The 26,692-nt window shown below is 61.1% G+C and overlaps 1 protein-coding gene across 48 annotated transcripts in view; it reads right to left on the bottom strand.

Annotated features, from left to right (window-relative positions):
- The window catches only part of SLCO4A1 (solute carrier organic anion transporter family member 4A1), a 37,306-nt gene extending 11,099 nt beyond the window's left edge, over positions 1-26,207 (bottom strand). For 4 of the 48 annotated variants that reach the window (XR_012418439.1, XR_012418440.1, XM_045363272.3 and 1 more), the window contains exons 1-10: positions 26,157-26,207; positions 11,551-12,415; positions 10,005-10,095; positions 8,248-8,369; positions 7,619-7,730; positions 3,431-3,585; positions 2,033-2,228; positions 732-897; positions 459-631; positions 106-170 (exon numbers count right to left, since the gene is read on the bottom strand). Coding sequence is in view for 20 of the 48 variants with exons in the window: in XM_045363272.3 (XP_045219207.2) it covers positions 106-170; positions 459-631; positions 732-897; positions 2,033-2,228; positions 3,431-3,585; positions 7,619-7,730; positions 8,248-8,369; positions 10,005-10,095; positions 11,551-12,319 (1,849 nt within the window). In the remaining 28 variants the exon portion in view is untranslated. Of the gene's footprint in view, positions 1-105; positions 171-205; positions 632-731; positions 898-1,328; positions 1,632-2,032; positions 2,229-2,376; positions 2,476-3,430; positions 3,586-7,618; positions 7,731-8,247; positions 8,370-10,004; positions 10,096-11,550; positions 12,416-12,641; positions 13,378-25,867 lie in introns of those variants that run through there. The other 44 variants (XR_012418438.1, XM_074003254.1, XM_074003256.1 and 41 more) reach the window with 26 other exon arrangements.
- Between the last annotated feature and the right edge of the window lie 485 nt (positions 26,208-26,692).

Here is a 26,692-nt window from a genome sequence, read left to right as displayed (position 1 = left end):
CTCCTGCTGGGAAGCACATCCACTTGGTGGTTAGACACTTGCCCATGCCCTTGTGCAGTGAGCACACTGCACAACTGACCATGGCTTCCTCATACTGCACAGTACCTAGTATTCTAACTACAATCCACTGGATTCCCAGGGCAAAGGATCTCTGAGGGTCACAGACACATCTGCAATAGAAAACCGCAGTGTCAGCACCACAGAAGTGGGGTTGCATGCCAAGTCACCCCCCAGGCCAGCGGCCTCCTGGCCCAGCCCCCAGCCACATCGTCACCTCCCCAAGCGAGAAGCCCCTCATCAGAGGTCAGAGACAGTGAGGTCTGTCCCGCCACCAGTGACAGGCCCGCTTAGCAGGGGCCTGGGTGTTTCCCGGAGCGCTCCCGTCTCAGGATCCGCAGAGCTCTGCTCGGGGTGCTGCAAGGAAAGCGTTGGACAAGCGCACACCCGGCCCCGCTTACCGTAGAGTTGCCGTTAGTGCAGGAATGCTGCTGAGGAATGTAAAGAAAATTACAACGAATATGAAAACCAGAAGGAGGGGCTTTCTCTGACAAGTTGAAGTGCATTTCCCTGCAGTGGCATGGCCAAAACCAGAGGAAACATTCTGAGGGATACAGCTACAGTCTCGGTACACCTGGGAAGCCCAACAATAGCGCCGATTACAAGGGGAAGGCACGGGGGCCCCTTCCCAGGGTCCAGGGGAGGACGGGGCAGTAGGCAGCGGCCTCACTCACCTTCTGGCCATCCACATTCATCTCAGTGGCTGCAGGGCACCCCGCATGGCACAGCGAGAAGTACATGAGGCCGTCTGAGCCACACACAGGGCTGTAGTGCTCCGGCTGGCAGCCGCAGGCAGTGTTGCAGGGTGCCGTTAGGTTCAGGTGGCCTTCGGGCAGGAGGCTGCAGAAGGCGGACAAGCGGGTGGTGGGGCCCAGGCCAGAGCCATGCTGGAGCCCGGCAGGCACAGGGTCAGCCTTGAGGCTCATCCCCATGCAGCCTGCATTTTGGGTCTACAAACTTGCCAAGCTTGCACCACCCCCAGCACGCTGGGCACTCACACTAGGCACTACCTTCTGGTGATAAAATGGTTTTTCCTTCTCACGTAAGGAAGGTACCTCTGTGCCCCCCAGCACCGTCTGCCTGACACACAGCCCCTTTCCCTAGTTCATTTGTTTCTGGACAGGCAACACATTCACGCGGATCAAATGCAAACATTAAGAGCAAGCGAGCGCCAGGTACACAAAGGCGGCCTCGCAGCCCCAGCCCCACCCCAGTCCTCGGTTCTCCAGCCACAGGCTGGCCGTGTGTTTGCAGGAGTCATCTGCACGTACACGCTCCCCGCCGGTCACAAACGTCTGCACTTCTCCCTTGAATCAGAGCACACCATGCCCATTGTCCAACTCCTTCCTTTTCCCCCTTCACGGTGTGCCTTGGCAGTGGCCCAGGATGAGCTTCCTCCATTCCTTTGCGGGCAGGGCCTCTATCGTGAGGACAGCATAGTAACTCCATCCACCCTGATGACTCTTAGGTTGTTTCCGATAATGCCACAACGACCACTTTGTGCTTCTCGGTCTTGCACGGCGTCTGTAGGTGCACTCCCGGGGCCCGCAGGGCAGCGCCGAGGTGCAGGCTACCTGCATGTATTTTGGATATTCCCTAATTGCCACCTAACCAGCAGGTCCCCCTCCCACTTCCAGCACACGGCAACGCTGGGAGCGCATCCTGGGACACTACATCACTGACAGAGACCAGCCTTGAGGACCCCGAACACTGGGGCTGCTGTTCCATTTGACAGAGCAGAGGGCTGAGGCCCAGAGACACATATGACTGCCCAGGGGCACAGCCGGGACCTGAGCGCAGATGCTTCTGACGGCTGGCATGGCACACTTTCACGTGGATGCTGCCCTTGCTGCTGTCCTGCGACGTAGCCCTTTCCAAAAACCACCTCCCCCAAGTGCTGCACCCTTCCTCCTCCAACCAGGGACCACAGGTGCTCAGGGCCCCGACTCAAATCCAGGTGCCACCTGGCCCTCACCTCCTGCTGTAGCTGGCTGTGACGCCCGCCATGGGCACACCAGGGCAGTGGAGGGAGAAGACGAGGATGCCCAGCAGGCTGACGACGGTGCAGAACAGGCAGAACTTGATGACCGCGGAGCCCCGGAGCCTGAGCTTGTTCACAAAGAAGCCACCCAGGAAGGTGCCGCCACCGCCTGCTGGCACCACCAGGTACCCTGGGGAGAGGGAGGGACTCAGCCAGGGACTCAGGCAGGAGATGGTGGTGGGAGAGGGTGGCACATCAGCCGGGTCCACTTTACAGGTGGGGAAACTGAGGCACAGAGGTATCAATTCCTGCCTGCATGGCAGCACTTGACCCCACACCTGAGCGCTCAGCTGCTGCTGGAGTCCCAGGAGGGACCTCTGTCCAGGGTCCGCAGCGAGGATGCCTCAGAGGCCAAAAGACGCAGGGCATGGGCAGGGCTGCGGGAAGAGGAGAGTCCAGAATGCTCCAAGGTCAGCAGCCCATATCCCAGCGGGAAGCCAATGACTCCTCCAGTGCCCGCCCAGGGCAGCTACACCCCCTCCTGCCGCAGGGGCCTCTGCCGAGTCCCCACAGGCTGTGACACGGACATTTGTCGAAGCCTGAGTGGCCACCATCAGTACAAAATTAGGATTAGCTGACACCCCTCTTCCGGGCCAAGTGGGGAGGGGAAAGGACGGGAGGGGACAGGTTTGGGGGGACTGGTGGGGAGGTTCTCCAAGGGGCAGTACAGCTGACCTCTGGGGGTCTGCTGAGTGTGGGAGTGTGGGCTTGTGAGGTCAGCCTGGAGGGGCCAGGCCTGGAGGGGCCTGTGGGGAAGGGAGGGGAGCCCTCATCTGACACCCTCTTCTTATCTAGATGATAGGCCCTGGAAGGGCAGAGCATGGTAGATTGGCCGCGGTGACCCACGTGCCATGGCCCAGGGTACCTGTGAATGCTGGCAGGAGGAGGAGCTGAGGAGGGGTCCCCACTTTCTGCAGACCAGCCCAGCCTAAGAAGGCCAGCCTGCCTCTGGCACCGAGAAACCCCCAGCTGCACTGTCCCAGGAGGTCCTGAGGCACCAGCACCCGCTCACAGAACCACCAGGTCCAAACCCTTCCTGCACCAAGTCACAGAAGCCAAGGCCGGTTGGCGAGTGGATGGAGCCTACCCCTGACCCTTCCACCTAGAAAGCATGTCCCACAAAGAGGGTGGGACCTCCATCCCCCAGGCCTGTGGACAGGGTCGCTCAGCCCCCGTGGCGCTCTCCACACCTGCTCTGGCTGGTAGGGGGAGGGCGGCACTCGCTGCCAGGTACCCTGTCCGGGTCTTCCTAGAAGATGTCCTCAAGGATTCTTCGCTTCTCTGAGAACTGACACAAAAGCAGAGGACCCCCAAGATCCAGAGTTTTCTCACCAAACAAGGTGGCAGCTTCCGAGGCACTCAGGCTGAACTGGGACTCCAAGAACTTGGGGCTAAACGTGGACATGCCGGTGATGAGTGTGGCCTCAGTGGCTCCAGCCAGGCACAGCAGGATGAACGTGGGGTTCTTCAGGAGGAGCCAGATGGAGCTGGGCAGAGGTGAGGGTGTGGAGAAGAGACCGAGGGTCAGAGTGGGCCAGACCCAGGGTGCGAGGAGCCTGCTGTTCCTGAGGCTGTCACCTCCCCGCTCTGAGCACAAAGGGCCCCAATTTTGACAGGCAGTAGAGTGGGGTACAGGCAGGTGGGGGATACCCATATTTATTCCAGAGAAACCCAGAGGGTGTCAGGCTGAGCCTGTGGCCCACTTGTCTAGAAAGCTGCAGCCCCTGATTAGGGAAAAACCTTATCAGTGCCTTGGCCAGAGCTTCAGCTCAGGTGGGCAGACCCCCCAAGTAACCCAGGACCCTGTTCTATCACGGGCCAGCAGCAGGGCCTGAAAAAGGGAACTGCCTGGGGGAGGCAGAGGCCAAGTCCAGGACTGGATAGGCCCCGGAATAGGGAACGGAGTCACCAAGAGGTGCAGCCAGTCCTTAACCACCAGCCCCCGGGAGAAGTGGGATTGGAATCCTCCATCCAAGGAGCCCCTGGGTGGACCCAGCTGGCTTGGTTTGCACTTGGGGGCCACCGAGTCCTCAACCAGGGCGATTCCTTGGTGCATGCACCTGGGGCCCTGGGGGGAACTGTGGGAACTCTGAGCCCTGTCTGGCCCTGAGGACTCAGCCTTTATATCTGCCTGTTGCAGTCCTGGCTGTGGGGTCTCAGGACGAGGACACGCCCCTCTGGAAGCTGGGAAGGCCTCAAGTCAGGCCTTGCAGTTTCTAACCCAGGTGGTGGCTGACAGCAGTGCGTCGGGGCTCCCCATCCCTGCACACGGGGCCCTGGTGGGTGGATGGGGGTCCTCCCCGTTTTTGTTAGCATTGGAGGGCCGAGCAGGGCTAACTCCCAACTGCTGCTTAAGCACGCAAGATGCTGAGATGGAAAACGTGTTGCGTGGCGTAAACCAAGCGAAGCCCTCCTGGCCAGTGCAGTGAGCGAGGCAGACAAGAGAAGCGGAGCTGCCTCTGCAAAGAGAGGCTCGGCTCTCTCTGGGGTACACAGGTCACCAGACTGGGCAACGCTCACATCATCATCCCAGCTCACAGCTACACCCTGTTCACAGCACGCTCCTGTGCGTGACCCTTCTCCCCCAGAAGGGGGGGGGGGGCTCTTGGCCTCAGGGTGTTTGAGATGCAGCTATTGTCCTATCCCCAGAACTCGTAACACGGACCGGGGGCAGAGACTTTTCCTGAAGCCCTAGGTCATGGCACAACAGCCTCTCACATCAGCCCACGATAATGCAAATTTTCGCAATAAATGATGCGTCTGCCACACAGGAGGGGCACCAGGCACGTCGCTCTGCTCACACCACAGTGTCGCTGACTTGAACCCCTGCGTCTGCAGCTTAGCGACGTCCTGTAAACCTGTGCTTTCCAGCCTCCCGCCAGAGCGGAGCGCCGGCCTCACGTCACCCCACCGGCTCTTTCCTCCCAGCCACACCCAGAGCCTGGTTCCCATGAACGCAACTCTGAACGCCTGGAACATTCAAATGCTCTCGTTCGAGGATGTACCCAAATGTAAATGGATTCTGAAGAATTAGGAACGGGCGATGCAGCCCTCGTTAGCCTGAGCCCCGACAGGCCCACAGGTGCCTTGCAGAGCTGATGTTAGCGACAGAAACCCCACTCCAGCCTCACACTCTGCCTGCTTGGAGGTGTTCACTGGCTTGGACTGACCTCGGCAGCCATGAACACGGTTTTTTGTTCCCTTCCCTGATTAAAATGGGACAGCCCAATTCTTTCAAAATTATTTCCCGACCTGAGGATTCCAAAGCCTTTCCTCCTGGGCAACTTGGGTCCCACGTCTTGAAAAAGGCAAAGATGACTAAAGGCAAAGATGACTGAGGGCAAAGGAGACCCCAGCCCATACCTCCCCTCCAGCCAGTCCAGGGCTGGGGTAGACACCCTGCGGGGGGAGTCCTGGTGTGTGGGGGGAGAGCTGAGGTGGGCACCGAGGGGCGGTCCTGGCATATGGAAGTGACAGCTGGGGTGGGCACCCTGGGGGTCCTGGTGTGTGGGGCAAGTCTGGGGTAGACACCCTGGGGGGGGTCCTGGTCCTGGCGTGTGGGGGGGCAGAGCTGGGGTGGGTCCTGGCATATGGAAGTGAGAGCTGGGGTAGACACCTGGGGGGGATCCTTGCATGTGGGGGGATCCTTGCATGTGGGGGGATCCTTGCATGTGGGGGGATCCTTGCATGTGGGGGGATCCTTGCATGTGGGGGGATCCTTGCATGTGGGGGGATCCTTGCATGTGGGGGGATCCTTGCATGTGGGGGGATCCTTGCATGTGGGGGGACAGAGCTGGGGTAGACACCCTGGAGGAGTCCCTTCCTGGGGCTTTTCCCAGACCTGCCCAGGCTCCGGGGTGCGTGGCTGCATTAGGAGGCCATGACTCTCCGAAGTGCTATGCAAACCATTTCTTAATCATGGATTGCTCGGCTGATATTATGTTGAATTTGCCCAGAGAATTAGTCATGACTTTAAATAAAGGAAACATGTCCCACAATTTCTTACCAGCAACTGGTTTAGGGAACTAACCCTGGACATAAGCCTCTTTGTCACCCGATGAACTAAAAGTGCCCCCAGGGTTCCCAGGTCCGCACTGGGGCTCACAGCCACGCTGGGAACAGGGCGCCTGGCCCTCAGCTCTAAGCCGTTCTGCTGCCAGGTGGGGGAGAGAGGGTGAGCCGGCGCCTGCACGATGTTCCCAACTCCTGGTGAACGTGGCCCCAGGTCAGTTCGGCCCATGGGGTCACCCTCCCTAGCAGGCAGCTCCCAGCTCCTTCGGGAGTCTATCAGGGCCCTAATGAGGCCCCCCCTTCCCATCTTCATCCAGCCCTGCTCCTCTCTGCTGTGGACAGCTCGGGGCTTTCAGAGGGGCCACCGTTGGCCCTGATGCCTTCCTCCTGTCCTGGTTGAGGACAGGCAGCAGGGACACACCCACTGCCCACATCCTCCACCCACTATGGCCAGTGAGACGCAGCCATTCGTAAGCTCAGGGACCTGCTGCTAAAGGGGCACAAGAGTCTCCCTGTTCTACGGCCTCAGAGGCTGAGGACTTGGGTGGTGACCACACTGAGGGCTACCTGTGCCCAGCGCTGGGGAGAGCCGCGCTGGGGAGAGCCGCGCTGGGGAGAGCCGCGCTGGGGAGAGCCGCGCTGGGGAGAGCCGCGCTGGGGAGAGCCGCGCTGGGGAGAGCCGCGCTGGGGAGAGCCGCGCTGGGGAGAGCCGCGCTGGGGAGAGCCGCGCTGGGGAGAGCCGCGCTGGGGAGAGCCCCCCGGGGAAGGCATGATCCCCAGGAGAGACCTGGAGGGCCTGGGCCCCTACGTTGTCCCTATAGGACCCCACCAGGCCAGGACTCCGTGTTCACCCTAGCAGTACAGCAAGACAGCAAAGCAAGGCCGGACCACACTCAGCAGAAAGAAGGGAAGGCAGCCAAGGCAGACGATAAAGCAAGCAGCCTTCCCAGAGGGTGAGCAGGACACGCAGGGTGGAGAGGGGAGGTCCTCAGAAACTGAGGGAGGGAGACAGAGGGCAGCATCCTAGAGCCCGGGGAGGGGGGGATGGCCCAGGTGACACCTGACAAAAGGGAACTGGAGCGTGGGGGTCACGGTGAGGGAAGGGTCTCAAGTCGAATGCAGCCTCTGTGGGGACCCCGGGACACACAGGCCATGGGGAGACTTGCTGGTATGGAAGGGATTTGCTGTGGCCATTGGAAGCCAGGCGCAGCCTGTAGGAGCCTCCCTACTGTGAGTGACGGGTCCCCGGGTGCAGGCCGAGGCTCTGGCCCGGCTTGGGGACTCACCCACGGCTCTGCAGCCCTGAGACGGGGTCTGCGGCCTCTGGCCCTGGAGGCTCTAGCTGTTGCTCCTTAATCTCTTGGCCCAGATCTCAGGGGTTGGTGGGCCACAAGGGAGGTTTGGGGCTTCATCCCCATCATGATCCTGGAAGGGTCTCACCGACTCCCCGAGATGGGGGCCCTTAAAGGGTTTGAGGACACTAGGAACCCTCCTGCCCTCGGTCCTTACAGAGGCAGGTCTCTGATGGTTTTCCCGAAGTCTGGGTTGCTCGCCTTCCCGTGGCTGCCGTCCTTCAACTGGTGCATTTCCGCCGCTCTCATGACCGCGTAGCGCTGGGAGCCTGGAAGGGCACAGAGTCAGCTGGGGCTGGGAGCTCCTGGAGGTGGACTTCTGAGGGAGGCTCTGCCCCCACTCCTTTGCCCCTCCCCGGTCTGGGAACGTCATCGTCTGACATCCCTGCAGCCCCAGGGAGGTGGCGCTGGAACAGAAGCCGCATGAAAATGCTCCACAAGCCGGGCTGGAGGTGTGGGAGAGCTGGGGCCCCAAGTGCGGCTGGGGGAAGGAAGGGACGGAGGCCTTGCCCCGATTGGGACACAAGCCGGTTCTGTGGCTTGAAGGGGAGAAGCCGCTGGGGCAGAGGGGAGGCCACAGGACAGGCTGGACACACAACCTGCCTCGTGCCACAGCCAGGAGGCATCTCTCCACCCAGATGGGAAGATGCAGATCAAAGACAGAATGAGGGTGTGCCGCAGACTTGACCATGGCGGGGAAAAACAGAGGAAATGGGGTGCCCCCTTCACGAAGACTAAGGGACAATCCCCCCGATGTGAAGGCTGGGCTGGGGACGGGGAACCCACCTGGCAGCTGCCGAGGGTAACCAAGGATGGGAACGGCGGTGAAGAAGGCAGCAGCCCCGGAGCCCAGGAAGCCGACCCACCAGGCACCGACCCACAGCGGGCTCTCGGTAGTCAGCTCCGTCCTGTGGAAGAGGCAGTGGCACCTGGGTCAGCGTGGAACCCACCTGGGTCAGCGTGGAACCCACCTGTGCCCTCCATGGCACACATACTGGGGGGGGGCCCGGCCCCTCCTCCGGGCAGACCTCCAGGGTCTGTCTGCACACTGGTCAACACAGGCCCCTGGCGCTGCTGGCCGCAGGTCCTGTCCCTTCCTTGCAGACTAAAGCAAACACCACCTTGGCTTCGCTGTCTAAGACGGATGGCTCCGTGCCTCGGCCCACGCTCCAGGTCTGGAGACGCCACCTGTGGCCTGGTCCTGAGACCACGGTGGGGTTGGGCGCTAGGAGGGGCAGGCTCTCCAGGCAACTGCGGGCCGAGGCATCCCTCCTCACAGCAGAGGGTGACGGATGGGGTTCCCAGGGATGCCCAAGGGCTCAGCTGGAGCTCACCGAGAGCTCCCCACAAAGGGGCTGCTGTGCACGCGGCAATTTGCATGTAAGTGCGCTTTCAAATGAAAAGGTGAGTGGAAAAGAATCATGGGCTGAGGCGGCCGTGATGAGCAGGAGAAGCCCACCCAAGCTCTGGGCTTCCAGGGGATGTGTCTTCACAGTGAGGAGGAGGTGGGAGGGCAAATGGCCAGCAAAGGCCGGGAGCAGAGCCGCAGAGACAGAGGACACAGGGAGCGCCAACACCTTGCAAGGCTGCAGCCAGGCGGTACCTGCTTGTTCTAGCAGGGAAACGCTGACACCGCACACAGGGCCAGACCCCGCTCTGCCTCCCCACTTTGTGCAAAGTGGGCCCAGATCCCAGAGCCAGATGGGGCAGAGAGACTGAGAAGCATCCAGACCCAGCACACGAGCCCCAAACCTACCTCCAGGCTCTGCCTAGAACACGCACGATTGACCCCACATTATCAACCCGAGGCCAGAGGGGCTTTTGTAAGAGGCCAGAGTGCTAGAGACCTCCAGGAGAGGCACCATCTGCAGAAAGTCCCAAGGTGCAGCGGTGCCCACACATCACAGTCGACCTTGGAAACTTCACAAGTGCAGGCTGGGCACAGGACGAATGGGGGACCCTGCACCCATAGAGCCCTGACAGGTCAGCAAGGACATGCTTTCTCCTCTCCCTCCCCTTCTCCCTCTGTCTCTGTCACTGTCTGTCTTCTCTGTATCTCTCTTTCTCTCTGCATCTCCATCTCTGTGTCTGTCTCTTGGTCTTTCCCTCTGTCTCTCTGCTTCTCCCTCCACCCCCACCTTGCTTTCTCCCGCTTACATTTACAGAAACTAGCGTCACACACACAAGATACAAAGAAAGGAAAACAAATAAAAGAATCTCAGTTCCATTAGGGAACTAGTGGCCAGGGCTCGCTGGACTTTGCAAGCGCTTGGGCCTCGGGCACCGTCCGTCTGCCTCGCCCCCTGCCCTGGGGCGGACTCCCAAGGCCCCCAAGATCCCCTGAGTCCAACAGAGCCAAGGCCAGCCTTGACTCCCTCCAGCCCGGGGGCCCAGCACCGGCACCACACCTGGCCTGACTCAGAGGGGGCCCTGCTGGCTCTGAACCCCCTTCCAGAGACACGTGGGTCTCTCCAGCACAGGCAGTTTGGTGGGCTCCCGTGGGTGTGGCCCCGCGGCAGGCAGCAGGGTGCGTGGCCACTCACCGTCGGCCCACTTCCGTGTAGATGTTCAGCAGGGCACCTCCGATCAGGTAGCCAGCAGCGGGGCCCAGGATGGCTGCGGTGTAGAAGATGGCTGCAAGAGAGGCAGAGGCGTCAGGGCCGCCGCGCACCACCCCGGGGCTGCAGAGGGCCGTGTGGGGCTCCGTGCCTGAGAGAAGCCCTGCACCCGCCGTTGTGCATCTCCGGCCCACTCCCCTCGTGGGCCTCAAGTTAGGCAAGTCCGTGCAGCCACCACTGGGCCTGACGTGGGTCAGCGTCAGCTTTAAAAAACCTCCTCAAAGCCAAGCGCACTGCCGTCTTTCCCTTACAATAGGGCAAAGGTCCTCGAAGCCCGGTTTGGCAGGACGTCTAAGTAGCCGCACAGACCAACCCTGGCAGGAATTAGGGACCCAGGGTGGGGAAAGGGACCAGAGACGCCTGAGCCCCTCCGCCCAGCCACGCTCATGCCCCCGTAGGCTGGGATTTGGAAGGGTCAGGGTGGTGGGACGACCCTCACTGGAGTGAGGTGATCAACGCCTGCCTTGGTTCTTGGGATGAGCAGAGCTCAAAGAGGACATGAGGAGGCTGAGGTCACTGCAGAGTCTGGCTGGGGCCAGCTGCTCCCCTTGACCTTCCCTACGATGCCCTACCCAGGAGAGGAAAGCCAGGCGCAGGGGACACCGAGAAGTGGGGTCGGGCGGGCCATGCACAGGGTCAAATTGTCCCTGTTGGACAGGCCATGGGGCTTCCCTATGTCTCAACAAATAGGAGCCAGAAGCCAGTGAGGGGCCCAGGGCTGCCCCAGGGCAGTGAGCTCAGCTGCCTGGCATAGGGTTGTGACACAGATCTTTACTCTCAGGCGGCTGTGAAGCAGCCATGAGCTGCTTCGTGTTACTTTTCCCCTCAAAGTTCTGACTCTCCGGAGTTGCTCGGTCTCTTCCGCACCCCTGTGTGGCTGCCAGAGCAGACATGGCGCTTACGGGGAGGCATGGGTGTGGCCTCTGGGCTCTGTCCCTCCAGTGTGTGGCTGATGGCGCCAATATGGTGCTTTCAGGGAGACATGGGTGTGGTCTCAGGGCTCTGTCCCTCGTCACTTATCCCACATGAAACTCCTTCCCAGGCAAGTGCCAGGTTCCCAGCTGAAGCATGAGGTCTGCCACCTTTGGACCTGGTGCCACCCAGCGCCTGGTGACTGTGCCCCATTCCAGCACACCCGTCATGGGGGTGGCTCAAAGCCCTGCCTGCCTTGTCTCAAGAGTCTCCTGGCAAGGTGGGCTGGACACCACACAGGGGTTGCACTGAGACTCCTGGGCACAGCGGCCTGGAGCCCTGAGCAGGGTCCGAATGAGAAAGCCGGAGTCCCTTATGTCAGCTTTGGGCCTCAGGCCTGACTCCCCTCCCCTACCGCCTTCTCGAAGCAGCCCCGGGGCCATGCAGACAAGGGGAACACGAAGGCAGGGGGTGGGGCTGGCTCCGCCGGTCGCCCTCACTCCTGCAACACTACCCTCGGCCTTCCCTGCCCCGTGCCAACCCCCCCGGCCCCACTCACCAATGTAGACGGGCGAGTAACTGGACTTGACATTCTCATCCAGGTAGGTGACGCCCAGCGTGTAGAGGGGGGTGGCGCCCATGCCATGCAGGAACTGGCCCAGCATGAAGACCAGCTGGTAGCGGTACAGGCCCGAGGTATGGTCCGCACACGCCACGCTGGGGTTGGCAGGGCACGTCCTGACGCCCGTGTCCGCCTCCACCTCGTAGCGGCCAGCTGTGAAGTGGGGCAGGGCGAACACCAGCGACCCCGTGCCCATGACCAGCACGCCCCAGCCCAGCCAGCGTGGCTTGTGCCCTGAGCCCCCGAAGTAGCTCACGAAGGTGAGGCAGAGGCAGGCGGCGATGTCGTAGGAGCTGGCGATGAGCCCGCTCTGGTAGCTGTGCAGGTCATAGCGACGCTCCAGGGAGGTGATGACCGTGTTGATGAAGCCGTTCACGGTCATCCCCTGCAGGAATGCGGCCGCGCACAGGAAGAATAGGATGCCCTTGGGCGTATTGAGGACCTGCAGGCACGGGGGTGCGAAGGCCCACCAGCCGCACGCCACGCTCTGCCCGGCCGAGACGTACCGCACCTCGTGGGTCCCCCGGGCGCCACGCTTCTCGGCCCAGGGCTGGCAGAGGGGCTGTTTGCTGGTGTCCAGGGGACTATGGGCAGCGGAGCGCAGGGAGCCGGGGCTCAGGGGCGTGCTGTGGTCAAGCCCGTTTTCCATGGCTGAATTGGGGCCGGGAAAGGTGAGCGGCTTGTCCCCCAGCGGGTGCAGGGGCATCTCCGCGCCTCCGCCTGGTGACCTCGAGGCTTCAGCCACACAGTGTGAGTGGCCTCCGTGGGAGTGGGCAAGTGGTATCCAAGGGGCTGGTGTGTCCTGTGAGAAGAATGTCTGGTTAGCGAGCTCACGTCTCTCCACGGATACAGCATGACCAGGCGGGAACATTCCAGCACACCCATCATGGGGGTGGCTCAAAGCTCTGCCTGCCTTGTCTCAAGAGTCTCCCAAATCCAGGGTGGCGTCTGGCCAAACCCACACTCAGGCACTGTCTCCCAGCCGCAGTTCCGCTGCGGGAAGTGGGGGCTGTGCCCGGCCTACTCACAGGGACTCGGCTCCTGCCCTTTCTAGAACTGTTGGAAGGAAAAGCTGCCGCTTCAGCAGTGTGGCGTCGGGGCTGTGAAGAAGGCAGGGCCCACCGAGATGGGGCCACACAGTGGAGAGTGGAGCTGAGACGCGGAGGCCGAGTCAGACACTGGGGTCCCAGGTCACCCCGCCCTGCCCCCTCTCGTGTCAGCCATGTCCCCTGCCATTTGCAGCCGAGTGGCCCCGATGGATTCCACAGGGGGTCTCCACGTTGGTCCTGGAGCCTGACCTTGTTCATCCTTAAATTCATGCCCTGGCAGCTTTCTGTACCCTTTGGCGTGAGAAAGGAGCTCCTCTTGATGCAGTTTGGGAGGTGCAGGAATGAGCTGGAAACGGCCTCCCGGGCCACGTGTGCCCCCAGCACTGGAGACGCCCCTGGCCGCCAAGTTCTGGCCGGTGCTGGGTTGGCCTTGGTCTGCGGCAGCTGGTATCGCTGCCTGTGGCTAACAGGAGCTGCAATCGGCAGCCATGTGAACCAGTTACCAGGAAAATGTGCCCACGCGCCACCTTCCTTCTGAACCCTGCACTGCCCCTGCCCCGTTGCCCTCACCAGCCCCGTTTCCCATCATCCCGAGGCTCTGCAGGGCGCCTCCTCACTCCCCACAACAATTCCCGGATAAACAGGTCCCCACCACTGCCCAAGGCCTTCTGGGAAACCCAGGTGGCTGCATCCTCTCTGCATCTTAAGGGGTTTCCCCACCAGAAATAAACCGGCAAATAAACAGGGCTGCTGTGATGTGGAACACCGGTGCTGCCCCCACCCTCAGAGGGTCCTTCCCGGGATGCTGTGATACGGAACACCTGTGCTGCCCCCACCCTCAGAGGGTCCTTCCCGGGATGCTGTGATACGGAACACCTGTGCTGCCCCCGCCCGGGGAGGGTCCTTCCCGGGGATGCTGTGATACGGAACACCTGTGCTCCCCCGGCCTGGGCGGGTTCTTCCCGGGGATGCTGTGATACGGAACACCTGTGCTGCCCCCGCCCTGGGAGGGTCCTTCCCGGGGATGCTGTGATACGGAACACCTGTGCTGCCCCCGCCCTGGGAGGGTCCTTCCCGGGGATGCTGTGATACGGAACACCTGTGCTGCCCCCCGCCCTGGGAGGGTCCTTCCCGGGGATGCTGTGATACGGAACACCTGTGCTGCCCCCCGCCCTGGGAGGGTCCTTCCCGGGGATGCTGTGATACGGAACACCTGTGCTGCCCCCGCCCTGGGAGGGTCCTTCCCGGGGATGCTGTGATACGGAACACCTGTGCTGCCCCCCGCCCTGGGAGGGTCCTTCCCGGGGATGCTGTGATACGGAACACCTGTGCTGCCCCCGCCCTGGGAGGGTCCTTCCCGGGGATGCTGTGATACGGAACACCTGTGCTGCCCCCGCCCTGGGAGGGTCTTTCCTGCAGACCTCAAAGTGCTTGCCATCTGGGGTACCTCCTGTTATGGCTGAATTGTGACCCCCAAAAGAAGCTGTCTTGGAGCCCTAACCCCCAGTACCTCCGAATGGGACAGTTTTTGAAACTCAGGCCTTTAAAGAGGCGACTAAGGTTAAACAGAGACATTGGGTGGGCCCTGATCCAATGTGACCGGTGTCCATATTAGAAAGGGGATGTGAACGCCCACGCAGGGAGGGAGAACGCCACGTGGATGTGAAGACCACTCCCCTGCCCGGGAGGGAGGCCGGGAGCAGCTCCTTTCCCCGCAGGCTCCGAGGGCCGGCCTTGCGGACACCATGATCCCTGATTTCCGGTCCTCAGCAGTAAGACAGGGCCTGTTTCTGTCGTCTAAGTCCACAGTCTGGGTCTTTTGTCTTCACTGCGGAGCTGGGGTGGGGTGGGCAGTGGCGTGTCCATATTGGGCCACATTGTATCACATTCAACAGGGACCTGGTGCTTCCGGAAGCTTCTTCAGTCCATGAAACATCGCACCCCGGGAGGCTCCAAAACACAAAGCATGAGAAATGCTGCCCACTGACGTCAGGCTGAGGCTGGGGCCACCTCAGCCGTGCTCGGGGCTCTGCAGAGTTCAAAGCCTCAAGTATTCGGCCATGGGGTCTCCTTCCAGCCACAGCTGGCGATGTGCAGAGATGCATGGAGACGCAGGGACAGCGAGCAGTCCCATGGGGACCTGGGCTAGGTGCTGTCCCAGGATCCTCCTGGCAGCTCCTTACAGAGTCTGTTTGCTGGGCCTGCGCTGGGACTGGGGTGGGTGGACCAGTGCCCCCCACGTTCCCCAGGCAGTCACGTTCACCTGGAACCTGACTGAGCGCGTGACCTTATGTGGAAAAAGCGTCTTTGCAGATGTGATGAGTGACCTGAGAAGAGATCATCCTGGGAACAGGGTGGGCCCTAAACCTGGCGGCAGGTGCATTTAGAGGAGAAGATGACACAGAGAAGGCCACCTGCAGAAGAGACAGACAGGCATGGCGCTCCCAGGACCACCTGGAGCCCCGGGAGCCATCAGGGCAGGAAGGACCCTCCTCAGAGCCCCGGGGGGAGCACAGCCCGTGTGGATTTCGGGTTCCTGGCCTCTGGAGCTGGGGGAATAAAATTCTATGTTTTCAGCCTCTTGGTGTGTGGTCATTTCTTGCAGCAGCCCCCACGGAGGCAAACAGGTGCCACATGTGCCCCCAATTTGGGAGATGACAGAGACCTGGGGAGGGCCCAGAGAGATGACCCTGGGGTTGAGGCAGAGTTAGAGCTTAACAGACACACAAACTGTAAGGTGAGCGTGGTGGGTGGGAGCGGAGGCACAGCCGCTGATCCACCGTGGGGGTGGAAGGGGACACAGGGGTATCAGTGAGAACCAGCCCTGGGACAGGCCTACGCTGACAGACACTGCAGCATTTGGGGATGACAAATTGCTGACTTTTTTTGTTTTTTGTTTTGTTTTTTAAATAAAGGGGTGACTTCATCTGTGAGGGCAGATAAACGGGCCCAGCATGGTCAGGCTGCGAGCAGGCCGTGGGATCTCCCCCAGGTGGAGGCAAGGCTTGTTTTACATCTGGAGAGATCTGGCAGCACCAGCACCCCTTCCCCAAGGCCACACGGATCTCAGAATTGAGCCCCCAAAGCTGGGCTCTGGCTCCTCTCCCCACGTCCTCCACCAAAGCGCGGTCCCCACACAGCTCCTATGTGGAATCGGCGGTCTCACCTCTCAGTGAATGGATGCCCCAGCCCCAGGCTCCTTGGACAAATGCAGGCAGCTGCTGTAAAGAATCCCGCTGGGTGGTGGGGTGCTGACACCCGCTGTGCACACTGAGCGCCAGCTGTGTACCAGGCACTGTCCCAGGCCTCAGAGTAGGGGAAGAAGGCGCGGGGGGGTCAGTCGTTTGCTCAAGGCCACACAGCCCGCCGGTGGCAATGAGGATGCAGCCCCCGCAGTCTGGCTCCAGAGCTGACAGTCTGCTTCACAGCTGCCTTCTGACACCTATTGAAAGAGCCGTGCACACTCGTGTGGCACTCATGTGCGTCCGCTGTTGATCTTGGATGCTGCTGTGAGACTGTTTGAGGCCGAATTTGGAGGCCTCGGACAGCAGAGATTCCACAGCAGTCATTCCTGAGGCCTGCTCCCTGGGTGCCTGAGGCCACACCCGGGGTTTTATTTACAGTGCCAATACCTATGCACGAGCGCAGGCCAGGCTGGTTTGGGGCCTGCTGTGTCAGAAAGGGAGTGTGCGTGGAAGGAAGCAGAGACTTTTGTACTGTAAGAGCAATGCTCCACACCTCCCCGAGGGGCAGAGAGCCACCCACTGCCACCCACAAGCCACAGGCTTGCCACTGAAGCGAGCTGTCGCAAGGATGACGTCCCAGGAGCATTTTTAACACAAGAACTCGAATGCCAGGAGTCGAGTGGAAAAGACGAGGAGCAACAGCCCCGGGGTGGGACTGGTGAGGAGGGGCCACGGCTCCACCGCTCAGCAGCCCGGAGTATCTCCACCGGCCGCTGAAACAGAAAGCAACCTCAGAGACCCGGAGTAGTACAGGCCAGGCTCAGAGCTACCCAGACTCCCCAGGCAGCATCTGGGCGTGTTTCCCTCGCGTCGTTTCTCTTACTGCACGCACACAGAGCCAAGAAGTACCCTGAGGGCTGCCTGGAGGTCAAGGTCCACACACACGCACACACATGCACATGCAGACACATAAATAGCAGAAACTTGACCTCATTTCCGGGCTGGGCCAGAACATCAAGGGAAGGAGCCTCAACGGGGCCAAGGAAGGAACAGCCTGATGTGGGCAAGGGAGAGCTCAGACAGAGGTGCCACCTGGCTGCAAATGCTGGGACAGGGGTGGCGGGCTGGGGCGGGTCGGATTTACCAGCACTTCTGCAAAGGATCTGATGAGGTCCTGGGATGCTCAGTGGTGGGCAAACCCATGTAAACCATTGCGGACCAAGACACTGACTGTCGTGAAACACCCACTCAACGCCCGGATACTGGGTTTGCCTTGTACACTCATTGTGTTCAGCCCTGGCCTCAGGACCAGACGCTGGGGTCAAAGCAGGTAAGGGGGAGGTTCCCGTCTGCACAGCTTTGAGAGGAAGCCAGATTGCTAAGCTTCGTGATCAGCAATGGCCACAGAGAAACAGAAGGACTTCCTTCTTGAAAATGAAAGCCGCAACTGAGAAAGAACAGGTAGTTGCAGGGGTCCAAACAGCTCCAAGCTGAAGGCTGTTTTACCTGAATTAAAAGCTCTGACATAAATATGTAAAGCTCAGTCGAAAGTCACCTATTAAATTAAATTTAAATCAGCAAATTTAAAATCCTATTTTAAATATTAGCCATATGGCTTCTAGCAGATGCCCATCAGACAGCTGCACACGATGAGAATTACGCGGCAGCACTCAGCTCACCAGCTGTGCACCTCCAGGGGCTTCCGTTGGGGCCTGGTTCTGACGTCTTTCTGAGATCCAGCAGCGACCTGGCTTCGGGCCAGCTTCCCCTTATCTGAATCTGTACTTGCCCTCACGCAAGTGGCATGCGTGTGACAGTACCCATTCCATCTTCGTCATGCCCTGTACTTGCCCTCACGCAAGCGGCACGCGTGTGACAGGACCCATTCCATCTTCGTCATGCCCTGTACTTGCCCTCACGCAAGCGGCACGCGTGTGACAGGACCCATTCCATCTTCGTCATGCCCAAGAGTTTCAGCTCTGGGTTCTCTTCTGAAGCTGAAAATCTCTGGGAGGCCGTTTCCCCCTTCAACAGTGGCGTCTAGATTGGAAAGGGGAGGGTGGGCGTTCCATGACTCAGGGGCTAAAGGACAACAGAAGCAAATATAAAAGCTGGCTCTGATGGGGCATCTGCCTGGCTCGGGCCGTCACCAGGAGATGGGTGGGTTGCTGAGTGACGCAGGGCAGGCGACACTCCTGAACTCTCAGGGTGATGAGGACAGTCCCACGTTCATGCATTTACCAAAGGAAGTTTCTGGGATTGTACCAAGACCTCACGTGGATATGTCTTAAGCACTGGAATTTACTTAGCGTGCCGTTCTGAGCTGGTGAGCCAGAGGGATGAGAACTCTGCCTGGAGAAGTGGGTGCCCAACATGTGTGTCAATGCTTGGCCTGGACCTGAAGGAGTCCTTGCTGAATATGCTGTGCAGGACTCACAGTTCAGGGCTAGCGTTTGGCACGAAAACCAGCCCAACGTGGGACATGAAAGCATCTTAGCCGCAGCAGCCGAGTCCAGCGATGTGGACAGCCAGCCAGACGCATGCTTGGTGGAGGCAGCCCGCGGCCCCGTCCTGGTCTCAGTCATCAGTTCCCTCAAGGACAGTGCTGCTGGGGCCCATGAGGACCATCCAGGCCACTCACATGTGGCTTTCCTTCTAGGATCTGCTAGCTTCTGAGATGGCCAAGGCAGATAAGCTCATGGCTCAGTGAGAAGGTGAACGTCACCTCTGTGTTCGCTGCTAATGGTGCCTGGAGTAATGCTGTCTGGTCCGCGTTAAGGCGGGCAGCTCGGCGGCCCACACCTTTGGTTTCTTGGTCTCAGGCCCATTGTGGATAAGCTGGTGTGGGGTGGGGCAAGGGAGTTTCAGGAGCTGGAAGGGCCTCATGGCAGCCCCATGTAGAGGCCGCCTGGCCCCTGGCCTGGCCCCTGGACCGGCCCCGCCAAGGGGAACAGGACATTGCAGCTGGGCTCAGGGAAGCAGGGAGGCCTGTCCTTTTGATTCTTCTTTCTGGCACCCTGTGTGTGCCTGCGTGTGCCTGCGTGTGCCTGTGTGTGCCTGCGTGTGCCTGTGTGTGCCTGTGTGTGCACGGCTGCGTAGGTGCGTGTACACAGGCACATGTGCCTACAGTTTCTTTCCACTTGGAATTGGTTTTGAGAAAAAGGTGCGTTAGCTTCCCAAGCTGGTCCCTGCACCAGTGAGGGATGGAGCCTCATCCTCATCCCGGAGCCACACCCTCAGCTTCAGCGGCTTCTTCTGATGCATGGACACAGCCCCCACTACGGGGCTGGGGAGGGAGCTGCAGGCAGCCTTGACCCCAGACCAAATTCAAAGGACCTGCCTCTTCCAAAGGCCTCCTTCCAAGGGCCACGGGGACCTCATGACTGTCCTCTCATCCCAAGCTGGCTGCATGGGTGGGCTGGTGTATAGGCAGATGAGACTGCACCACTGATGGGGCCAGGCACAGGTGAACCCCAGTGCTGCAGATGAGGAGTTTGCAGGTGGGGTGATGGTGAGAGGCAGTTGTGGAAGGCCGGGCAGTGGCAGCCAGGTGGCAGAGGAGGGAGTGGGAGACCCAGGGCAGGGATGGGTCAGCCATGGAGTGCAGGAGACTGCACCTGTGGGAAGGACAGGCCAGCGGCCAGCCCCCAGGCCGCTCTGGCTCCTGTCAGCCTCCCAGCTCCAGTCCACTGTCATCCTCATCTGAACACCCTGACTGCATCTAACACCAGGGCATCTGCTTCCTGTCTTCTGCGGGGCCCACTCTACAGCCTCTGATGCCATGTGCGATGGTCTCAGGGTCAGGGCCAAGAGCACTGTAATGGTGAATTTCGTGTGTCAACCTGAGTGGGCCCTGGGTGCCCAGACATTTGGCCCGGCATCATTCTGGGTGTGCTGTGAGTGTTTCCAGGTGAGATTAGCATGTGAAGGGATGGTCCTCCGCAGGGTGGTGGGCCTCATCCAATCAGGTGGGGGCTTACAAAGAGCCAAAGGCTGAGTGAGAAGGCCTCCTCCGGTGACTGCTGCAGCTGGGACCTTGGTCTTTTCCTGACTTTGGGCTTGGACTGAAATGCCAGCTCTTCTTGGATCTCCAGCCTTCAGGCTGGAACCTGCAGCAGTGTTTCTCCAGTTCTTGGGCCTTCAGACTCAGACTGGACCGAAACCATCAGCTCTCCTGGGCCTTCAGTTTGCCAATGACAGGTCTCGGGACTCCCCATTCCATAAGTGCGTGAGGCAGGTCTTCAGGATAAATCTCTTTCCACCTATCCTGTTGGTTGTGTTTCTGTGGATAACTCAGATGAATACAAGCCAGTCCTTCCATGCTTTGGCACCCGCTTCCTAACGCCTGCTGTGCGGGAAACCTGGGCTTCAGGGACTCCCAGGACACCGTCGCACCCGTGAGGAGCCCAGGCGCGAAAGCTGCCCGTGGCTGCGAATCAGAACCACCTGGGCTGCAGAGACCGGCGGGGACAAGAGGCATGGAACCTGGAGTCAACTCCAGGCACCATCCAAGGCCCTGGGAGCCGGGCTTCAGGAGGAAGTTCTGACAGAACACCACCGCCGTTGCCGTCCCAGAACCTTCTGGAGGCCTGAACCAGCTGAGCTCTCCTGTGCACACACAGTCACTGAAATCTGCCCCATCAAGGGAGGAGGGTCCATCACCTCCACGGAGTAGGGCCCTCTCCCATGGCCTTGTACTCCTGACGGCTGCTGCAGAATGAGGGACAAGGTCTCCCCCGGGGCTCTAGCCACACGGCTCCCACGCAGCCGGCAGGTGGGAAGGAGCCCCTGGAAGCAGAGCCTGCCCGTGTGCCCAGGCCCGGAACCCTGACTGGTGGCCCTGCCTGCAAGCCACTCCAGGCCCCCTGTGGCTGCCCCACCCTGGGACACCCACTCACCTCTGGGCCTGTCCTTTCCCTGCCACCCTGATGCCTCCATCCATGGGAGAACATCTGAGGCCGGAGGAAGCCGAGTGGAGCCTTAGGTGGCTCTCAGCCCGAGAGAAACACAAACCACCCCTCCCTGTGCATCGAGAGAGCCAGCTGCCCTTTCCCTGGGAGTTTAGCCCCCTCAGGCCCTGTCCCTGCTCTAACCCACAACAACCCCGCAGGGGAGGAAGGGGAAAGTTGCTGCCAGAGGCCTTGGCAGCCAGGGCGTGAATTAGGCCAAGGCGATCAGCCGGGGGATAATGTGTCCCTGGAGCCTCCGGCCGAGGGCAGGCCTGGGGAGGGTGTACGCATGCGTGTGCACCTGTGTATGTGTCTGTGCCCGCGCTTTTAGGAGGAGGCCATGGGGGCCAGAGTTCTCTTCCAATTTCCTCATGCTGGCCTGGTCAGTCAGCTGCATCCCCGGGATAAGAGGTCGACTTCTCTGCTAGGGTCTTTTAGAGGTGAATCCAGCTGACCTCTGCCTCCCCTCCTCTCAAGCCAGGACTTCGGGAGGAAGTCCTGTGAGGAGCCAGTGGCCACGTGTGGGTACTTGACACGGCCTGGCTTGTGGGAACTGGGGTGCCAGTGTATCCCCATGTGCGGGCAGCTGACACAGCCCAGCCTGTGCCACTTCTAAAAGCCTACCTACTTCCCCAGGCCCCATCCACTTACTTCCCAGTCTGGCTCTCTGCAAAGCGCTCTCAGTGCAGCATGTGGAAAGGACACAGCATCTCTGAGAGACGTATTTTAAGCCTGCCAGACCCTGGGCCTGACCTGCCTGACTTACTGTGGCCCAGCAAATATTCCCAGGGAGGCCTGGAGCTAGGCTGGGTGGGTAGCACCCCCTCCACATTAGGGGATGTCTCAGGCCCGGCTTCCAGGACCCACTCAGAATTTGGAGGCCAGGCAGGGCCACAGGGTCTCAGTTCTCCTTTCTCTTCAGATTCCAGCCCAGGCACTACCTGACAAAGCCGAGTCCCTCCTCCTGGCACCTGACGGCTCTGAGGCTGCCCTGAGCGCCTGCCTGCTCCCCACACCGTCCTCAGCCACCTCCCCTGCCACACCAGCCCCCTGTGACACCTGGGACTCTCTCCTCTGTCTCCAAACTCACACTGGGGTCTCCTCCTCAAGCTGGGTGAATGAATGAAGGGAGCTTTCACTTCTTTAGGTTGAGGCACAGACTCTGGCAGCAGCATCTGGGGGCCTCAGCTGTGCCTGGTGCACCCCAATTTGCATACCTGGTGACCTCGCATAGGCGAGCAGGCAGGAAGCCATTGCTTTGCATGGGGCCGACAATGAAGGACTGTCTGAGTGAGAGGGAGCCGGGGCGCAGCAGCAGGGCGGGCCCAGACAGACCCGTCCCTCAACCTGAAGGTCCCTGCTTGCACCCAGTCTCCGCCCACTGAACCTGGGTGTGCAGGTTTACTCTTCCTTCCGACTCATCATCCCATCCATGGAACTAAAAGCTTCCTGCCATGTGAGGGCATGTTTGAGAAGAAGAGAGAGGCTGGCTCCAAGCCACGCAGGTCATGGGCGGGGGCATGGGGGAGGCGGCGCTCTCTGCCTCAGTTTCCCCCATAACAGAGACATTATGAGAACGGGAATGAGCCACTGAGCGTCCTACTCAAAGTGGGCCCAGTCAGCACTGGAGTTCATGGGAAACAGACTCAGATGGAGATCCATCCTGTCCGGCCCCGGAGCCCCGCAGGCCCTGCCTGCCACAGATGTGCACAGCTGCCCTGGCCTCCTCAGCCTCCTTCCATGGCTGCAGTGGAAGTGGCTTGCCTTGCCCATGCTCAGGACCCCCACCGTGCCTCGGCTACTGGTGAGCAAAGGTGTAAGTGATGCCACAACTCAGGTTTTCCTGCATGTGGGGGTCCCCTTTACAGACCCATGGTATTCACAGCTCTCCTTGTTCTCTGGGGAAGGGGAAAGGACCTCCCGGTCCTCAGGCTAGTCCTTGGGCACAAAGCCTGCTTCCCAGCCTGCTGTGCAGAGCAGCCAGGGCCCTGGGACTCCTGAGGGTGAAGGTGAGGAGGTGGGGGATGCCCATGACCTCCCTCCTCCAGGAGAACCCCATGCACCACAGGAGGCAGGGCAGGTGGTGGGAGGGAAAAGCGGGCAGCTCAGTGGGCCCGCCAGCAAAGGGGCTCAACCTGTGGGAGAGACAAGACCCAGAAGGGCCCTCGGGGGGCTTGAGAGGCTATGGGATGCAGGTTCTGTCCGGATGAGGGACCTGCCTAGCACAGCTGGGCCACTCTCCTTCCAGGTGGCCTCCTAGGCCCATGGGTCCAAGTGTCAGGTCCGCAGTGTCTCCCGAAGGGCAGAGCCCAGTGGCAAATGCAAGGCCCCAAGTGAGCCTGCGGCAGACTGGACACCACACGCCGCCCAGCAGACTGGACACCGCACACCGCCCAGCAGACCGGACACCGCACGCCACCCAGCAGACTGGACACCACATGCACCCAAGCACCCCAAGCTCTCCCTGTGGCTCGGACCCAAGTGAGCCTGGGGCAGACTGGACGCCACATGCCACCCAAAGCATCCCAAGCTCTCCCTGTGGCTTGGACCAGAGGGGCAATGCCTCAGGTCTCCCCCCCCCAAGTCTTGCTAGATTTAAAAACAAACACCAAGAAAAGGTGAGGTCTGTGGGCAGGAGGGGCCTGGGTGCACACGGCAGGGAGAGGAATCTGGGTTCTCTGGCATCCATAAGCGACCCCAGCCAGTGGTGGCAAGTCTCATGCTACGCTTGGGCTACACGGGGAGCGGCTTCTGCAGAAGGCATGTGGTTTTAAAAAGCAGACACTTTCCCCCAGAAATGTAGTCCCAGAGTCTAATTCTGTGTGATGCTGGTGGGAAGGAGCCTACGGAAAAGAATTGAAGGGTGGGAGACAGCTGGAGACCCCAGCATCTGAGGACAGCAGGTAGCCTGAAGGGCTGGCATGGGCCACAGAAGGAAGCAGGGTCCCCAGGACCAGTTTGTTCTTTGTGGCCCCAGTCTGCTTCCTCTGCAGAGACCCACAGGAGGACAAGCCCAGAGTGTTGTCCCAGAAGCAGGGCCAGTTTCCTCCCCACACCCCCAGCAGGGCCAAGGCTCCGAGTCACCCAGAACTTGTTAACCTAGCATGGGAGTTGCTGGCGCCTCCCTCCCTGTTCAAGGGTGCAATCCCCATGCACCTGTGGTTCCAACAAGTGGGCAAGACCCAGATCCTGCCTGAAGTCAGCTGACACTCAGCAAGCTTGCTGGGGGCCAGTGGTCCCTGTCCCAGAACAAAAGCGACAGCAAGGTCCGAGGACTGTCCCATGTCCTTGTCCAAAAGCCAACAATGTGCACCTTGCCACTTGTGAAAGAGGCAGTCACGTGGCAAGTGAGGGAAGGTTTTGTGGCCTCTGTCCACACCCCGCTGGAGGAAGCAGGAGGGCTGGCCTGGCGTGGCTCCCTCCCGGCCAGGCGCTCCGAGGGCCCCGCTCCCTCCTGCCCCCAGCACCAGGCTGCACGCTGACTTTTCTGTAGCTCATCTCTGACCACCTACAACCAACCGCTGGGGAGAGCACCAGGACCCAACATGTTCTGGTCGACCAGTCCAGGAAGCCAGGAATGTATTTTGGCTCAGCAGTACCCGCCCCAGAAATGGATTAACACTCATGGAGACATCCAGATCAAGGACCTTGTAGGCACAATACTAAATTCGATAAGTTAACTTTTCATTCTACAATGGGCTGAGAAAAACTTTGCCATTTGGAAGTCAGACCAACCTGGAACCAAAGCTGCAATGGGGTTTGGTCAAGCCAAGGGGCCCATCAGAGCCCTGAGGAGAGCCAGTCTCTCTGGGCTTAGTCACTGGAGTCACTTGCTCTAGCAAGGAGAGCACGTCCATCCACCTGGCCACCCTTCACCCAGCCCAGCCTGCCCTGCCTGCCACGTGCCCAGCCAGCTCTCCACCATGGTAGGGACTTGCCCAGCACCTGCTTTAGGGGCCACACCCACAGATTAGGTCATGGCCACTCGGGAGGGAAGCTCCCTCATGAAGAATTTTCCAGGTACCACCTGCTGACCTTGCCCAGCAGGAAGGCAGGACATAGCCTGCCAAGTGCAGTCAGGGCAGCCTGACCGGCACATTACCATGTCCGGCACATTCCAGCAGTCAACACCTAGCCCCGGCTGTCACCGTCTCGGTCATTATTACCAGATTCACAAGTGGAACCGGCTAAGACCAAGGAGCTGTCCTCTGAGATCCATCTGCTCTGCGGTGCTGGGAATGAAAATCTCGCTGATATCGGGCTCCACAGAGCCAGTTTCTGATTAGATGGAGGTAGCCCAAGTTCCAGAAACCACAGCTGAGGAGCAGCAGCTGACAAGCCGGTTGCATGGATGTGGAAAACTACCGCGTTCCAGCCGCCTCCAGACAGAAACAGGACGCACAGCCTGGTCCCGCGGCAGCTCCAAGGAGGGCCTTGCACGCCAAGCGGGGTACCCCCCAGCCTGAGGGTTCACCAACCACGCAGACCACATGGAAACCTCGCTGAGCTTCTCTCTCCCCTCGGGGCGCCAATGAGGGAGGCGGTTTCTCCCTTGGAAGTGGAAGTCGGATCTGCTCCCGGGTTCCCGGTCTAGGGCCGGTCTAGGGCAGCTAAGCCTGCCTGCTCCTTCCTTTCCATCCTCCCTGGCCAGGGGCGCCCGACAGCAACGCGAGGGCACCCGACCTTCTGCCTGCACCTGGGGGGCGCCCGAGTTCCCCCAAGCCAAGGCCAAGACGTCGCGTGGTGGGGCAGGGAAAGGGGCACTGCCGCTGCTGGAAACTAGCCCCGTGCGCTCCGCCCGCGCTACCCATCTGGAGGTGTCTCGAGCGCCTCTGGCGCGAACAAAGCCCAACCGCCCCCGAGAAACTTCCGTGCATGAAGGTTTCCTCCTTGACTCAGCAGCAGCGGCCGCCGCAAGTGGTTGACTCCGCAACCCTGGAGCTCCGCGGAGGCGCGTCCGTCCCCAGCTGGACCTGTGGGGCCTGCACCTGCGCGCGCTCCGGGCCACCTGCCCAGGTCACCCGTCCCGGCCACTCCAACAGTCCCCGCCAGGGCCCCAGCCCCTACTCACCCTCTTCCTCCCCGCACCCGCTGCAGCGGTCCTCCTGCGGGCGACTCGGGAGCTCCTACCTGCGAAGCCGGCTGCGGGAAGCGGCCAATTTGGCCTCCGATTCCGCTCGGTCCTGCCCGCCCCCGCGTAGAGGCTCGGGGCGCTGAACCGGTGCCCAGGCCTCCCGCCCCGGCGCGCATCACCCCCGGCGCTCCAGCCCCCGCCCACGATGGCGGCACCTGCCGCGCTCCTACGCCACCGGGTCGGGCCCTGCGCACCCGCGCCCGCTCCCCGCTCCCTGCGCACTCACCGTCCTCTTCTCCAGGGCCTGGCCGCCGCGCAGCGCTGCGCTCCACGCTCTGGCCTCCCGGGCCGCCCGCGTCTCTTCATTCATCGGCTGGGGCCGCCCCCGCCGCAGAGGGAGGGGCGGGGTTTCCTGCGCGGGGTCCGCCTCACCCCCCACGGCCAATGGCAGCGGCGCCCGGGGCCCCACCCCGCGAGGGCACAGAGGCGGGAACGCGCGGCGGGGTACCCGGGCGTCTCTCTCCCGAGCCCCGCCGCTTCCCGGAATCCCCGCTCCAGCTCCAAGGACCGGCATCGCTGCCGCAGCCGGGAAGCCGAGAACGCGCGGTGGCGACGCCGCCCCGGGCCACGCGGCGAGGCGGTTCCGAGCGGACTCGGGATTCGCTCCTGGGCGCTGTGGGGCCGAGTGGAACGAAGCCGCCGTTTTTCGGCTCCGCCCTTCGGAAAGGCCGCCGCAGGGTCTGGGCCACGTGGGACCCGCGGCGGAGGGGCTGGGGAAACGCCACGGGCGGTCCTGGTGAAGGTGCCTGCCGCCCCCGGCCT

The sequence above is a fragment of the Macaca fascicularis genome, chromosome 10, assembly GCF_037993035.2.
Source record: "Macaca fascicularis isolate 582-1 chromosome 10, T2T-MFA8v1.1".
Taxonomy (NCBI): domain Eukaryota; kingdom Metazoa; phylum Chordata; class Mammalia; order Primates; family Cercopithecidae; genus Macaca; species Macaca fascicularis.
This window is presented reverse-complemented; position numbering and strand designations above follow the sequence as displayed.